General features: G+C 39.6%; 1 protein-coding gene across 1 annotated transcript; it reads right to left on the bottom strand.

The window, feature by feature from the left end:
- Positions 1 to 1514: 1514 nt before the first annotated feature.
- vwa1 (von Willebrand factor A domain containing 1) lies at positions 1515 to 13932 on the bottom strand. The gene is made up of 6 exons (XM_034696187.1): positions 13538 to 13932; positions 8400 to 8957; positions 6064 to 6396; positions 5552 to 5827; positions 4969 to 5244; positions 1515 to 2471 (listed from the first exon to the last, which is right to left on the bottom strand). The coding sequence occupies exons 1-6, from the start codon at positions 13620 to 13622 to the stop codon at positions 2443 to 2445; spliced, it is 1557 nt and encodes a 518-aa protein (XP_034552078.1). The 5' UTR covers positions 13623 to 13932; the 3' UTR covers positions 1515 to 2442.
- Positions 13933 to 18250: the final 4318 nt, after the last annotated feature.

Here is an 18250-nt window from a genome sequence, read left to right as displayed (position 1 = left end):
TACTTTGAGCTACTTTAAGACTTTTACTCAAGTTTTATTTAATGGGTGACTTTCACTTTTACCTGAGTAGATTTCAAGTAAGATATCTTTACTTTTACAGTACACAACACTTTGACAACATAGGCCCAATCAGTCATTTTAATTGGTGTTTCTTTTTAACATGTATTATGTTTAATAGGAGACTACGGAAATAACTCTCAGCACAGACAACTACTTTGGAGGTAGATAATTTGTAAGGTATTGGAGACCCTGTGCACATGTTGCTGAGTACGTGACAACAAATATTTTTTTTATTTTACCATTAAGTTTAATTTTGAGATTTCTCTCTTTTAAGGGTTTGAGAATGCGTTTTAAGACAATGCTGTAAGTGAATACATTGCATTGTTTTGGCTCCCTTGTAAAAAATACTTTGTATCTCAATGGGAATATTCCTAGTCAAACAATGGTAAAATAAAACATTTAAAAAACAATTACATATTCAAACAACTTCATTAGAAGTTCCACCAATGTACTTAGTGCTTTTAATGCTTTAAAATACGGTGACCTGAATATTCTAGCTACATGCGACTGTGACTTACCAAAAATCATGGTAGCTGTTTCAGTGTTGAATTACATTTAAACTGCAAATTTTAATCTTTTATCTTGAGGACTGTAGGAACTATTTTAATGCTGCAATTATCTTAAAAAAATTGAACATGGGGAGCGAGGGAGCAGCAGCCTGATTACTTTTTTCCACAAACCTGTAACTCCTAAATTACTGTCATCCACAAACCCAACCTTCCAACCATCTATCAATGAAACTCCAAATTCATTTGATTATGCATACCATGTGTGTTAAAACATTCTTCATTAATTTGTTTTATGAATTACCCGACATACAACTATAAAATGCAGATTAACCACTAGTTATTATGCAAATAGTAACTCACACTTAACCGCTGAAGTTGCTTTCATTCTCCAGCAGGGGGCAGCATTGTACAGAAATGTTTTCTTCTCATTCTGCTGCAATTTTAGTAGTTGATCTAATTCAGTAATTTTACAAAGTGTGTTTATATCATTTGTATAAAGATTATAGAAAGTCTGCCCCCAAGGTCTCACTCATTCTAATCTACAAATACTAAGACATCTATGATCATATTTAGGGCTTAAAAAAACACAACAAAGTAGTATATTTGTGTTGATGTGAAGAGCAAACACACTTGATACATGTTCAAATGGAGTCACCATCTTAAAACTCCAGACTCCTTGATGTAAGTCCTGTGTTCGGTTGCAGGAATGTAGTAAAAAAAATGCATGATTGAAGTTTTTACTTTTGCTATGAAGAAGATAAAGGCACTGATTTAACAAACTGTATTATTATAACAAGCTCAGATATTTTTAAATTCCTGTCCCTAGTGATGAAACAAATGATCATTTCAAACAACTGTCAGAGCGGAGAAGATATGACAGAACTCTTTTAATTTCCTCAATCCATTATAGATTGTCAAATAATGATAATAAAAATACAATGGGTATAACAAAGTTATTAAAGGACTTTATTGGAAGTTCATATTCAATTTCAAAAGAGGTGAACAATCATAAAACAGTAAATTAGCTTCTGGAAGACAACAGTGAAGGATAAAGACCTTTTCAGTAGGGGGCAGCAAAGAGGTAACAGTCTTAAAATGTAAACAGCGGGTCTGTAAATACTGTATGCTATAACTTCTCACACTTACATGATTACTGATTAATAAATATGGGTGATAGATCTATGCAGAGACCAATATAAGACTCCTCTCAGTTGAACTCATTTGTATCACGTGCAGCATCTCCGCAGTTTCAGGGCAAGTCTGTTTGTCATTTCTGGGAAGTTCAAAGCCACGGTGAAAATCCTGTTATTAGAGATGCAATCGTTCTAAAGTGGCACTCCAGTTGCTAGTGTCACATATGTGCTGAAAAGAAGAAATTTAAGTACAAGTCATAAGTAACCATTATAAATGTAAATCAGATGTTCTGTAAGTGTTAGCAGGAGTTGAAAAAATGCAGTCGGGCTTCGGGCCCACATATGGAGCAAAGCCTTTCTCCAAAACAAGCCACATAAAACATTAAACATTCCCAGCATGCCCTGCTCTGTAACCAACTCAGAAATATTTAAAGTTTGCGTCTTTTAACTGAAGCGATATACATTTACTGCAGGTGTTAACCAGATGACACACAGAAATGAGAAAGCAAAAAGTCCTCTGTGTTGCAGGTTGCAGCGGTCCACATGTGGTCATACTGTCCCCGGACTACTATTAAGTGTCTATGGCTTCCACATGAGAGCACAGTGAGCCAAACCACACAGCTCTCCTGGAGGATGTCCACAGAGGGGAGGGGCAGGGATAAGAATTATGGATCAAAGTCAGCATTCTTCTAGCCATCATCCCTCCATGTTTGGTAAGGTGTGCTTTCAGTTCAGGGGTGCTATGATTGGTAGCCATATGCTAGTGCATCTAGGGGGGGAGAGGAAGAAAACAAAAATTTAGACATTGATGTTTTCACATTAAAACATGTGGGAAAAATTAAAGTGTGATGTTATGAATTTATTCTCTCTTTGGTCACAACCGTCACAAAAAAACAACATCTGGTGCGGCATGAACATGTTTAAGTTTAAAAAGTCATCTCCTAAAAAAATACAGAAACACATTTTCTGATTTACTTCTAGTTTTATTCAGACATGCAAAGACGTTTCATTTGTCTCATTTGTGATCAGCTTTACTGGAGGCAGATGTCTCTTTCAACATAGCAGATGACAGGAATGTGATTTTGTTTGATGGTTTCATAGAAAGTTCATTGAAAAATAAAGTTTTATAGTTCTAGTACTCTGATAATGACACAATAAAAACCACTGAAGGTGAAGTTTTTTGATTGTTTGGAGCCCATGAAGTCCCCTAAAGGTGATAATTTTGATCTTGGATGCACAATAAAATGATCCTAAAAATAATAAGCTGTTTGGGAAGCAGGTCTGTGTGCTCTCTCTTGCCATGTGTGATGAACAAGGCATAAACATTAATTTATGGCTCCGACATGCTAATTATTCTGATAACAACAGAAGCATACTGGGTCTCTCACAGCCACATTTGTAGTAGTAATAAGCTAATGAAAATTCCTCAACACAGAAAACAAGAATTAAGCTAACTGTGAGATAGCACTGCTACACTGAAGAGATGAATGTGGTAGTTATGATGTAGCTTGTAAAGAAAAACTCAGTAAGGCGCAATTATTCTACCGCAAACATCATCAGGCAAAATAACACTTTCATTGAGAAAGACAAACTTCATTTGACATTTTAGTGGCGCTTACATGGGGCGCACCCCTCAACTCTGCCCAGCAAGACACCAGTCCCATTATCCATTCATCGACCTTCTATCTATATCACTACCTACTCAGGGTTCAATCCCAGGATATTGTTTATAAAAATGAATTATAAACAGTATTCACACAATCAGAAAGGAAAAATTACTGGCAAATGACGGCATTGAACGATTGATGGAAGGTGGAATCACTACTGTACAAGTAAAGGTTAATAACTTATGTGCACAAGAAAAAATTGACCACCTTAAGGGACTTTAGGGGCTCTGTAGGATTGTCCATCTTAACTTTTGAGCACAACAACATTTGTCCTTTACCTCCACTTTTTGGGGATATAAGCAGAAATGTCAGAGACAGATATCTCACAATTTGGACAATAAAAACCAAAGCATGTGCATGGATACTAGGGCTGTCAACGAATATTCTAAATTTGAATATATATTCGAATATTAAAAAAAAACGGAGATTCGATTGTGAAAATTAATATTCGACTGTGGAAAAAAACACATCGGTGGCACTGCATGACGGGTCAGGGACAGGTCACAGGAGTCACACATGCACAGCGTGAAGCAGACGGCAGAGAGAAATCCTTCAGTCCCCGGATCCTCAGTGAGCTCTGAACGTGTCTTTTCCTCCGTTTGGAACATAGTGAGTAAAAAGAGATCTGGCCTCTTCACATGTGGACTGTCTTGTGTTTTTGGCAAATAACCTGTCAGGCCTAAGACCCTACATTGACAGTGGACTAAAAGAGCCCGACCATCAGTGACACTGGGATAAAATGCAGTTTTTCCTCTTTTTTATACAAGCACCAAGAATGCAAGTGGACTACTTTTTCGTTTTTCACTTCAATTAATGTTAATAATATTTACTTCAATCACTGAATGAAGCCTGCCTATATTAGGGACAAGAGTGGGGACCTTTAATTGCTCGCACAGGTCTTGTTCATCACTCACTCAGCGCATTACGCACAGAGAGGGGGGCGAGCGAGCGAGCGAGCGAGAGGTCTACAGTCTTTAAAGTGTTAAGATATAGACCATTAGGTAATTTACTTGTTTTGTAATGTGTAGGTATGTTGTAGGCATGTTATATCTTTAATAAAAATACGCATACAAGTAGTTATGTCTCCTTGTATTAGTTTGTCCACCTGTTATTGACATAATGCGCAAATATAGATATTTGAATGGGTTGAACCTGTGGGATTTTTTAGAGCGAATATTCGAACGTCATTTTGGAGCAATTTTGACAGCCCCATTGGAAACTTAATCAGGGATTTTGTTTAAACATCCTTTATTTACAAAAAAAGATATCATCAACAGTACTCTCATTTTATGCCAAATATGATGCGAAAGCCTGCTGCTGGAGAACTTGATACCAAATCTGGAAACAAGAGCAGAGGGCCAACCTCTCTCTTTCCAACTTAGGACAGAGCAGGGTTAGGCACAGAGCTTTGGATTAAAAATCTTTTTTTCGACTTCCTTCAAGTTTTCAAGCTAAGCTGCTCTAAATGCATCCTGCCTCAAGCTTTGTAGTTATCACTGAACCTTCTGAAAGCGAGCATATGAGTGTTTACCTTTCAAATTACCCCTGTAATATTGACCCAAGAGTCATGAAGTCAACATAAGTTCTGTCATCACTCACCTGAATGAAACTGTGCCGTGCAACACAGTCCCTCGCCCTGCGCTGTCCGGTAAATAGGTGACACACACACTCTAGCCAATGGGGGGATGTGTGACAGGCGTGTTGATAGGGAGTCAGGTGGCAAATAGAGGGAGGAGCGCTGGCCAGCTATTGAGTTCTCCTGTCCCTCCCAGGTGAGCCAGTAGCCTCTCAGACCGTTTACACTGCCCTTCCAGTCAACCTGCACCGAATCACTCCCAACTGTGGTCAGCTGCAGGTCTGCCAGGGCGGGGATCACTGAAAGAGAGGACCACGGAGATGTTAGAGGAAAGGATAAGACAACCAATAAGAATGAAGGAGTAAGAAAGTAGAAGGGAAAACAGAGAGGCATGAATCAAACTCTTACGGAACAAAATGTGTTGTTTTTTTAACTAAAGCTCCTCCAGCTGCTCAGGGAGCACTTCAAGTAGTCAAACCTGAACAAAATTGCCGGTAATTATCTGAAATTTAAGACTCCAAAAGGAAAAGACTGCGTAGGATTAGGATTAGTGTGCAGTAAATTCATCCTCATTCAAGTTAGACTGCATTTTCTTCTCCGGCTCACCTTCCTCAGTACACACTTTGACAGACATGACCTTCGACTGGCCCGAAGCGTGCCGTGCAGTAATGGTGACCAGGTAAGTCGTATCTGGTTGAAGGTTTCTGAGAAGCGTGGAGTTTTGCATTCGGCTCGCTGTGACAGTATTGGGCTTGCCCCCTGGGAGAACAGAGTACTCGATGTTGTAGCTTGCGACCTTGTCGGGCTGAAGTGGACCCCAGCTCACCCGAACACTGGTTGGACTTGAGTCAGAGATTGTCACTGTAGCTGGGCTCACCACCTCTGGAGTGTAGAAGGAAACACAGAGTCACTGAGATAATAAGGGAATACACCAGGTTTCAAATCAGCTGTTATTGTCTTACTTTTCAATTTTTTGTGAGGACATAAAAAAATAATTTAGCAGCATTATGTTCGCATTTTTGGACCACTACCAACCCAAAAAATAATTTGGAGTAGGAAGCAAAGTAAGTTCACAGTTTTGGGTTAAAAAAAAGTGTGTCACGAAGATGTAGACTAACCTGACTTTGTTGTAAAACTGACAGACAGCGTGTTAAATGCTTGTTCATTCGACTCCGGCGTCAGAGTGGCAGTATAGGTGGTGTCAGGCTTCAGGCCTGTTAGCCTTGCAGTGTTGGAATCGGCAGACTGGGTTAATCTCTGGTACTGGCCACCACCAGTGCTCGGACTGGTCCCAGTTCCAGCTGTTCCACCACTTCCTGTTCCACCTGTAGGAGCTGGACCAAAGCGGATCTCATAGTATCCCGTCAAACCAGTCAGAACGGGTCGCCACTGGAGAGTGGCGGTGTCAGTGGAGACATCGCGGACGTGGATTCGCTCAGCTCTGATAATCTCTGTTGGAAGCAGAAAGATGAATAATGTTACTGTCTACATACAAGTCTCAGAGTTATCATTCTGCAAGAACATGTAGAAAGGATGGTGACAGGGACAAGACAGAGTGCTAAAAATGCCTTCGCTTCAGACAGCCACCCACGTAGCAGACTTAAGTTTCTGGATGCTTTCAGAACAGTTGCAATAAGACAACTTGAAATAGCTAACCCAGCGAGGCCCTGCAACATAATAACAAATGCCAAAGTGGCATTGATATCTATGATAGGATCCATTTAGCTAGGACTGATGCATTGCTCCTTGATGTACAACAGCCTTATTTATAAGATGCATCATGTCCTGAAGCTGCAGCATATACTGTATAATTGCTGAGGTGTCCCGAGTGAATGTTATGGCAGTTACCTAATCTGGCGTGAGAAGTGGGTGACCTCCCCAGTCTATATATAAACATATATATATGTATCATGTCTGGCATAGTGTTAGATGATGCAGAAAGGGAACTGAATCATTAATCCATTAATAGATAGCCCTATCTTATTACAGGGAGATCACACATCCTCACAGACAGTGTCAGTGTCTTAGTTTCCTATTTGGTCTCACTGTCTTCAGGAGCATGTTTGGAATTAGGGTGAAGCACTGAGACACGTAATACATCTGTGTATGCTTGGAAGGCAACTAGAATGAGGCTGTTTCTGCTACTGAAACACAAAGGTAGACAGTATTTAGCATTATATTAAAAGGACTAAATCATTAATCAAAATAAGTCTGCACCCATTTTTGTTTTTCAGTGTTTAAGAATAACTAAAACAGGATTAATAGTTGGGATTGCTCAGGAAAAACATTAAAAAGCCACCTTGAAGCCAAAAGTTGAAGTGTTTGCATAAAGTTGTCTATGTACACACAGATTGTGTTTTGGTCACCTGGCCATCACATGTCAAAGATTTGCTCTCTATTAGCTCTAGTTTGGGCTCCACCAATAGTTAAAACTATACTTTAATGATTACCAGCTAGAGCCTGGACTACACTGAACATAGTTGCAAACTGTAACCGCTGTTTGGTGCTGAGCAGGTTTATTATTTTGTAGATTTATAGATTTTGAAGTTGAAGCATTGTTGATGGCAGTATAAGGGCCCATGCCCACTAATGACATTTTTATCTATTTCACAGCACTTCTCACTTAAGCTTGCTGTTGCTATTTGCTTACAACATTGTCCTGTGGCACTTCTGCTTCCTGTGTCATTGACCGTTAAGTCCATTTTGACTGTATGCTTCATACTGGCTTTTCTTAAACAGAGTTCTGAAAAGAAACCCTAAAAACAAATAATATAAATCATGTTGTAGCATTAGCAGCAGCTCTAAACCTGGAAACTGTACCCTTGAAAAACCAAGTATGGTAAGTTTCTCCTCTGTACAGACAATTGTTGCTGACAAAGTTGATATCAAAAGTCCCACCCCTTCTTGATTTTGATTGATCAGTGGTGGAGAAGTTGCATTAAGGAGTGTGGAGGTGTTTGACTGGGAGCACTGTGAGTGCTACAACAAAAACTTGCTGACGTGCTTGCTGAGCTGTTTAGGATGCTGAGCTCTGAAAACACTGAATAGAATTGGTTAGGTATAGAAAATAGCCAGCTGTAAAAAAACAACAACAAGCTGTTAATCACCATAAGACGCAGATCCGAAAAGACTAAACTAAGAGAGCAAAGCTTTGGCATGTCAAACCTAAACAGTGAGCTAAAAGACACTAAAATGCTTTCCATTAACAATTTAGTAGTTTACCTGAGAAGCAGCAATATATTGAGATTTTGGACGCTTATAAATCTACTGTTTGTATCATCACTGATAGATGTATTGCTTCTATTAAATAATAAGTGTACAGAAATAGAAAATAGTTTTGTGATTCCATGAAAAAATTAAAAGTATTAATAATTATCAAACACTGAAAATAAAATGATAACCCTCCAGGAACAGTGAGGGCTCCACCAAGTCACTCGTTGGTTCCCACACTCACCAATGATGGCGTTCCTCAGGTCCTCTGTGATGATGCTCATATCATCAATGTCCACAAAGTACAGATGGTCTTCAACAGGCGGGGACACCACTTCCCTCAACACCAGATAGTTACCATGCCCGGTGGAGACCACTAACACAGCCACACCCTCCTCCCTCAGCTCTGCCATTGGTCCAATCACATCACCCGGTTTCACCCCATCTGTCAACCACACCAGCACCCTCGGGAGCCCCGCCCTGGCCCCATCTGCCACTCCAGGTCTCAGCACCTGCTCCTTTGCCATTCTCAGTGCCTCCACTGTGTTGGTGTCCCCCCTCAGGGGTTTGGTGTTCCTTAAAGCGTTCTGGAGGCCCGTTTGGCTGGTATGAGTGTCAAAGCCAAACTCTAGGCCAGGTTTAGAGCCCACCTGCAGAAGTCCCACCCTCACCTGGTCCTCCCCCAGAGAGAAAGGGAGGAGGAGCTCTGAGAGAAAGGTGAGCATGCGGGAGTGCTCATAGGAGGACACACTTCCAGAAGAATCCAGTAAGAAGAGGACATCACCTTCGCAGCAGTTCAACACTGAGGGGGAGAAACACAGATCAATACATTTATAAGTTAAAATCAAGACGTCAGAACATGTCACAGATTATATTCAGAAGGTCATCACCTATGCTCAGATGACACAAACTAGAAAAGATCTGTAAACACTAGTTGCTTCCCAATACCTATCATAAACTTGAGTATTGGAAAATCTCCAATAAGAACTCCTCCAATAAGAGCTTGATATTTTTAAAACATTATTCAAGAGGTGCAGGTTAGACTACCAACCAAGTTTGGATTTGATTACCAAGATTGTTAATTGACCTGACCCAAAAACCAGGTGAGCATACAAAACAAGCTCATCTAATAACACCACTTTGGCTGTGACCTTTCTAACACCCTATTTTGACAAATTTGATCAAAAGTACACCGTTTTTCTATTTATTAAGTTAGCCCCTCTATTTTTTCGTTTTACTGTTTATAGTGTCTGAACTTCAACAGCAGCCCTATTGTGAAGTCTTGATCCTGAAAAACCTGGTTTCAGCTGATGTCCAGATCTATAAACAGAAGCGTGTGGCTCTGATATGCAGACAGCCGAGGAGCATGAGATGGAGGAGCTACAAAAACACCAAACAAGTTAAAGCTCAGCATAGTGATATTCATTACTTTGCTATTTTGGTTCAAGTATTGACCCGTTATGTGGTGAATGGCTCCCTGAAATTTACTCGCCAATCAGGAAATCGGCCTGTATTGACAGCAAAGAGCTCTGTTCATAGGGGCCTATCATATGAAATGTTGAAATGTTGTTGAAAGAAATCTGAGCAGGCCTACAAACCTGACCTGTCAATGGTTCACTTTGGACAACATGTGAACGTTCTTTAAGTTCCTAATAAAGGAAAACAAACTATGTGTTGCATTTTTTCCCTCACTGTACCGACAATGTACGGAACAAAGACCGTTACACCTCTATATCTCATTGCTGTGTAGGCTGATGTTGTGCAGAAGAAAACACTGACCAGTTATATATAACTGTAATGGTATGGTGCTTTGAATAGTATACATGTAGTTGATACCCAACTTCATGCTTTAGAAGTACTTGCAGGCATTTATGATCTCTAACACAAACACCTCCCCTTAATAAACCTTCTTTGAACAGCAAAGTCACACAGCTCTGATATGTGATACTATCAGCATGAAAGCAGCAAAGATTCAGAAGCAAGTTAGATAATAACAGCACAGATAAGATCAAACGGAAACAAACTGAATAACAGATAGATGCTGACAGGATGATAACTCAGAGGAACAATGGATAAAAGACCCTGCAGCCCTGAACCAGAGAGTGGATCTATTTCCCCAAATTTTCCATATTTCATAACCGAAATAAATTTAATGCCAAGAGAGAGCGACGGGAGAAAGAGAGGGGAAACAGTAGCTGCTGGGCATTATGAGGAGAGAGAGAGAGTGAGTGAAGAAAGGAGGTGAGACAGGGGGAAATAAAAGGCGTTAAAAGGAGACTGAGAGTGGAGGGGGGGGGGGGGGGGGGGGGGGGGGGGGGGTTGCTGGCAGTTCCATGTGAGAGACGAGGAGGAATGTTGGAGGGCCATATACAGAGCAGAAAGAGAAAGAGTGGGAAAGAGAGAAGAGGCTGCAATACAGTCAGGATCTAAAAGCTGTATTTAGATGCAAATCTTCAGACTGTGAAGTCACAGCAAAAAAGAAATCTGCTGTTAAAATCTGAGAGCAGGGGATAAGGAGGAAGAAAAATAAACCAAGACAGATATAGCCTGAAACCCTGAAATGAAGGTTAGATTGCCTCATCATAACTCTGATTTAATAACGCTGCATTTAGAGCCACTGAATCCAGAACCCAATCCCCTTTAAAACATCCTTGTGTGCTACTTTTGAATATTTGACGTGTTAAGAATTTAGCTTTCAAAGCTGAGAAAGCAGCAAGGCATGTAAACAGACATGAATCAAACATGCACACACTCATGCAGACATGCACTCTCCATCAGCCAAAAGAATTCCTTAGATGTGAATTGTTTGTTATTTGAACTTTGGAACATGGAGGGCTTTTCTTTATCACAGACCCCTTACCTCTACCTTTGTGCAGGTAAACCCTTATCTGAAAACCATATGTTGACGTCTGGAGATAGCCTCTTTACTGTTTATCTAGAGAAAAGGCGTCCTTAAATGCAGCCTTGTGTTATCGTATGCACAATAAATCTGATTTATCAGGTGAACTGTTAGCAATGCAGTGATGTTATGGTGGAAAAATGAGGCGTAAATGCCTCACGTGGCCTCAGTAAAACAATACAGGAGCAGAGGAGGGCTTGCAAGCTGCAGAGCACATGGGAGATGTTCACTGACACATGGGATAATAAAGTTCAAAAAGTATGTAAAAAACTGAAGCATGAAAACGAGGACCATAAAAGAAAAATGTAAGCATGTGACGTGCTGCAGAACATCAGAGGAATTTGAATTTTAATCATTTTATGACCAGAACGGCTCACAGGACACGCCAGAGGAAGAATAATCATCACTTTTTTAACAGCAGAGAAAAAACAATAAGGAAGGCAGCGTTCATCTCCTCTTGACTCAAATGTTCTCACTGCTTAGTTAATCAAAACAGCCATAAATCCAACAACACATTACTTATTGTTTTGTGAAGGTGGTTGTGTGGGTAGTATTATCCAGGGATAACATGCAATGCGTGTTCATGCAACAACAGCATGACTTCTTATAAAAAGCCCAAATTACTGTTAGCTATGTTGGTGCAGACTCTCAGGTCCCTATTAATGGAAAGAGCTAAAATACAGCACGTCACTCACTACTATGTTAACTGCATCATAAAGACCTGCTTAATAAACAGACCTGTCAGTGTCACCACCACTAAGTTTAGCCTGTCTGACACTCAGCTTTACGCCATGGCGTGACGGGACTGCTGTGATGACGGCTGATCACACTGGTTTGTGCAGTTAGTGAAGCAAAATGAAAATCTGTGGACACGGTTCACAAGTGATCACAACTTAAGACTTCTACAAGCATGAAAAACAGGGGATAAAGTCACCGATGATGGTCTCCTTGTTTGTCAAGTTATTGTCAGTGGGCCAGAGAAAGTGCAGCCTGACTTGTGTCCCTTTGGTGGACATTAACGGTCATCATCATCCTCCCACAGATATACTGATAGTGGTTCATCCCTTAAAATTGAATGCACCAAACCAATACTTAAGGTGGCTTATAAATGATAACGTAACATTCAAGGACTAACAACCATTCACACATGCAGTTGATAACACTTTCATCACTGTCTGCAGCACTTATACCCGAGCAGACAGTGATCTGAGTTCTTTAAATCCCTGTGAGGAGTTTTTAACTTGCTATGTTACTGACTGACATTGATATGAATGCCTTTTTTCATAGCTGCAAAAGCAGACTACCAGCTGACCGACTTCTTCGTTATAATTATTTTAAAGCCTGTTACAGGTCAATGTCAAAAGAGGCACAGCATGCAGCCAAAACAGCTTTTTGTTATATGTGTGACATGTGACTGAAATCTATTGACGGAAAAGACGAGTGATGCTGTACAGGTCAAGAACAGCAAAGAGATAATGCTCTGTCCACAAGGTCTCCAAGCTTGACTGGTATTTGTTATATTTGAAGGTGCAGAATCAACCTAAAAAATGTCCATTTGAGTGTAAGCTTAAAATGCATGATTGTATGCATTTAGTGAATTTGACCTCTCTTAATCTAAAATCACACAGCCCTTTGGATATAAAAGAAACATCCTTTTACAGTGTTATCATAAGTCACCTCAATAAGTGATGTTTTTGGCATTAAAGGAACTTATTATTTTCCATTTTAGTGTTTATAAATGAAAACTGCAGATCAGCTCTGTCATTCTTGGCTTCAATTTTCTTTTATTTTGCATTACTAAGCTGCTCTAATTAATTTCTAATAAAAATCATGTTGTTTTCAAGTTGATCTGTTGACAGACCTTTCCTTTACCGGAAACCACTGCGGAGAGATTTCATCCCCAAATGATAATAATATGACAACTCCACTCTTAGTGTTCTATGGGAAGCACCTGAAGCTTTCCACAGAACATCTGGGTGGTCCCTAGCTGTGCCCCAGTTTTAGGAACCAGTGCCCCCAGGCTGGGGAATTTCATCACCTCACACATCAATACCTGGAGTCATGCCATTTCAATGAGAACACTGGTGTAAAATCAACCCCACCCTGATCCACCCTGAGTACAGACAGATACACAGACACACAAACATTCCGCCCTCTGCAGCAGCATTAGATTCTGGTTGTAAAGTCATTGCATCAAATATTGTATTTAAACTGAAGCTATATTTACTGAGTATGAAGTGTTGAACTAACTTAGAAGATATGTGGTCATTAAGTTTTTTTCTAAAATCACCACAGTGTCATCTTTACGCAGCACACTTGTCCCAAAAAGATGGACAAAAGTGGCACAATATATCATTCTTTCCAGTTTAAATGCTTAAGTCCTGGCCTCTGAATACAGTCAAGTTCTGGCAAGTGCTTTCTAATAAAGCTCAAATCATTACATTTGGATTCCACTGGATCAGTGTCAACCTGAGGGCGCTTACCTCCTTCAGGTGCGGGGTTCTGTGTAGAAGACCTCCGTAGAAGCAGACACAGCAGCATCCATATCACCAACATGTGGCTCTCCATCACTACACTTTGAGTTATTAGTTCACCTGAAGCAAAATTATGTTTAAGGTTCAACCATATATCCACCACAGCCCGGAGGAGCGCACTCCCGCTTAGTTAATCATAATCAGAAGAATATAATTATTAGAGTCACATCCGGGCCGCTTCTTTTATTTCACTGCTCCTTTTTCCTCCTCGATGAGCATGATTGACCAGCCAGTGAATGGAGACGATCAAAGTTAAAGCTAAACCAAACTTTAGTGTTCAGTGTGCGTAGCCTGAACGCTCCCCGTCAATGCAAACGCACCTCGCTTGAGCTCGTGATTATCAAGCACGCGAGGAGGGTGAATACAACATTCCGGCCAAGACTTTCAAAGTAAAAGTCGTGATGTTATTGAACTTGAACTTGGCAGGACTGATTTAGTATTTTTCAAGGGGAGTGAGTTTTCTGATTTATATAGTCTATTCTTAACTAGTTTAATCTGTAACAATGAGTAGTCCTCTAGGCCTATATGTTGTAAAGTTTTTAAACACATGTTGAAATCCTGAAGGTGCTCCTGTTTTCAAAGATTTTTTTTCCATTTTAAATCTTGCATTTTTGTATTTCCATATTTAGCCTATTTGCTAGCCATCTTATTCTGTCTGGCCTTTCTTATGCAGTGCTGTGTTCTTTTGATGAAAGTATTTTTTATTTAGGCTATTTTACAAATTTAGTCACAAAAAACACTTACATTTAGAACAATAACAGTGACATAGGACAGTCAGAGACAAAAACGAACAACATGTCCTACTCCCTATTGGACCTTCAATAAGCACTGAGTCGGACAATTGAACAAAAACATCTATACAGACATGATGCACACACACACACACACACACACACACACACACACACACACACACACACACACACACACACACACACACACACACAAACAAAATATATATATATACATGTATATAGAAATAAAAATGGAAAAGTAAGTGCAGGGTTACAGAGTCAGCTGCCATATTTTCAACATAGGATATGAACGGTTGCCAGGCGTTAAAAAAATTCCTGGTTCAACCTCTGATGGTATATCTGATTTTCTCTAGGTGGACAAGACACATGACCTCCCTTATCCATTGGCCATATGTTGGGGGTACAGGCTCCTTCCATTTAGATAGGATAAGCCACCAAGCCAAAAGGGAACAAAACGCTGTCACGTTTGCTTGGTACCCATTAAAAGGAGTATTCTCTGGGGTGACTCTGAACAGTGAAACTAGTGGAGAGGAATTTACAGTGCTATGTTCTTTGCAGTAATCACCACGGTAGCCTTTCGAGTCATCTGCTCATACATGTACTGTAATGACCACATAAAATATTTCTCTAAACTCCAAAAACATATAACTAAGGGCAAAAACATTTTCAAAAAGCAAAACTGTTTCATGAAAAAAAATGTTTTCCCAGAACACAAAAATATTTTCCTTTGTTTTTTGTTTGTTTTGTAAAATGTTTTGTGGTATGTATGAAATCTTAATGCATTCTCCAAATAGTTTTGGGGGTTTCATGAAACATTTATATTTTTGATTAAATGTTTTTGTGTTTTGACATATTTTTTTTGTCATGTTTCCTTATCATGAAAGGTTTGTACAGTTAACCTTTAAGGCCACCATAAATCCCTAACTTTAAGATCAGTTTAAAGGTTTGAAACCAGAACGAATGACCAAAGGAAATTTGATAAACGTCTCTCTATAGCACCTCTGGTGGTCTATAATCCTCCACAGAATACTTGGAATCTGTTAAAATTATTACTTCAGGCTGGATGGCAAATGTGGTGAAGTTAAAAATTATTACTGTTGATGTATAAAACAGCCCAAACAAATACTCAAAGCCAATTTGAGTCAAAGTAACCTAGCCAATGTCTCCTTTATCATTTAAGAGTGTTTATAAATGATGAGACTAATAATAGTCTCTGACACACACTTAGATGTGTACTACCCAAAGATATAGGCCCTGTACTATGACGTTCTCTTTGGGACCCTATGCAGTGACAGACATTTGTTATTTTATCCTTGTGCCCCTTTCATAAAGGCCCTGTATACTCAGTGTCCCTTTCCACCAGTCCAAAACTGCTGATCATATCATAAGCAATAAAGCAAACCCGTTTCAGAATATTTAATAACAGAAAAACAACAGTGAGCTACCATCAACAGCTTTGACAGAAAATGGCTTTTATTCTGAAGGCAGACCTTGATAGACTTCCCTTAGGCTACTTTTATCTGACTTGACACCTCTCACAGTCTTGTGTACCCCAGTGTACCTCACTCCTCCCTTCTCCCTGCAGTCTCCCCAGTAACTCAGAATAGTAAATGAGGCTGTGTTCACCATGCAGGCGTCAACAGCCTGGACCTGAGCCACTATTAGATTGAAGTCTTCATGTTACCTTATTAGCAGAGATATAAATGGAGAAAAACACTCGGTTTATATTAGTCTTTGAGATGAGTGACATGTATGAGGGGATACTGAGGATATGAGTGAACCTATATTTACTGGGGATCCCCAAGTCAAAGTGTCCAAAAGGTTTGTCTATTCTGGTCGAAAACTGAAGAACTCAGAAGATTTTAAGTTAGTCTTTGTCTTTTTTAGGATTTCTACTGTCCATTTACTTATTTTGGTCTCAATAAGATTCCCAGGGATTCCAATAAATTCCTGAAACAGTGGTGAACAGTACAAGTACAACTTCTTTACTTATATCACTTGAGTCAGAGTATAGATCCTCCTGGTCAAATATTACTCAGGTAGCCTACAAGTGAAAGTTTCTCAGTGAAATTGTTACCTGAAGGACTTCCTTCAACAAATACTTATTAAAAAACACTTATACTTGTTGCATTTTCACAATGTATGAAGGGTATACATTCTGCTGCTTTATGCTTATCCAGAATTTGTTTTTTTCTAATTTTTAAACTCACATGCAACAGACTTCCAGCTCCAAAACAAAAGGAACAATAAGGACAACTAAGCACGGAATAAAAATGCAACTAAGTTACAAGCACAGACAACTCTGTTTAAAATGCTCATTAGGAATAAAAGGAATGTTTAGCAACAGACCTCGACATGCTCAGGTTAGATTGTGAATTTTCGTAGGCCTTTGAAGTTTGTGTGCTGGAAAAAGAGTGAAAATTTTAAACAATACGAATCAATCTTCATTTCAAAAACCTCTAACATGAAGATATTGCCATGGGTGCTCGGGTGGAGAATCCTCATCTATCTTTGTAGTAGCCATCATTACCACCCCTAAATGAACTGCCTGATCTGAGCGTCAACCATGGAGATGTGTGATCTACAGGTATGGCAACACAGAGCAAAAGTAACGAGGACAATCATAGAAATGTAGTGGAGCCAAATGTAGGATATCTGTCTTTCCATTGTAGTGGAGTAAAAGTCTTTGTTTCTCCAATACATAATACACAAGTAAAGTATAGATACTCAAAGGGCTCTTTAAGTACAGTACTCAAGTACATTCACTTCGTAATGGTCACTGCTGTGGTAAAAGAAAACATTTGCTTCCTGTAAGGTTTTAGAAATGTCCTTTGACATCTGTTTTTTTTACAAAAGGGCTCAAATGTAAACCAAACAATTCTAAAAACTTTAAAGACTTTCTTTTTCAAATGTCACCAATTGGACTCTTATTCCTTCTTTTAAACATGACTTTGCCTTGTTGGATTCTTGGAAAGTGATTGTTAAGTGCCTCCAAACAATGGACTATAAAGCTTTGCTTCATGGTATACTTCGTACAACTTGAGTTAGTCCTCAGGAAGTCAAAGTAATGTTTACACTTGGACTTAACTTATTTCTGAGTTTTTGTCTCGGAGAGGACAACCAAGAATTCCAGCTATCCAGGAGATTTCGGAAACGCTGGTTCACCAAGAAGAGACCACAAATACTTGCAGCAGTCAAACCACTGGGAGTGCATCTTAGAAATTACACAGAGCACATGTAGTCCTAGAGTGGAAAAGGGTTTCAAGCTTGCATGTAAGCTATTTTTTGAGGTCAACCACTCAGCCCTAAAGCAAGACTGACCCACAGAAAGTGAACTGAGTTTTCTGTTTAGCCGAAGAAGAAGAAGAAGAAGAAGAAGAAGAAGAAGAAGAAGAAGAAGAAGAAGAAGAAGAAGAAGAAGAAGAAGAAGAAGAAGAGTGTTTGTGTGTGAGACAAACAAATCGAGACAAAGGACGTAGGAGGGGATAAATGGATGTGAGCGGATGCAGGAATTCAAAGATCTGGACTTGTCTGGGTCCAAATACTTTTATTGTTCCAGCGAGACATTGATAATAAACACACCCTTCCTCACACACACACCTAGAAACCAAACATTACCTCTAAAGTGACTGCACTGCAGTGATTTGTCAGCATTATGACAGCACTGTCTCACCTTTATTTCACTGCAAATGTAAATATTTAACTAGCGCTGGCACGTAATTATCCATGTGATTCACCTCCTTGCTCATATTACACATAGTGATGATAAAACCTTTGAAGTCCATTAATTTTATGATCTGTTTCTAAAGTTGCTCTCCAAACCTCTGGGAAGCAAAGTCCCCTGCGCCATCTTGATCCATTTACACCCTGCTGCTACTGCACAACGGACATGCAACATTAATTTCAG

Source organism: Notolabrus celidotus, chromosome 11, assembly GCF_009762535.1.
Source record: "Notolabrus celidotus isolate fNotCel1 chromosome 11, fNotCel1.pri, whole genome shotgun sequence".
Classification (NCBI taxonomy): domain Eukaryota; kingdom Metazoa; phylum Chordata; class Actinopteri; order Labriformes; family Labridae; genus Notolabrus; species Notolabrus celidotus.
This window is presented reverse-complemented; position numbering and strand designations above follow the sequence as displayed.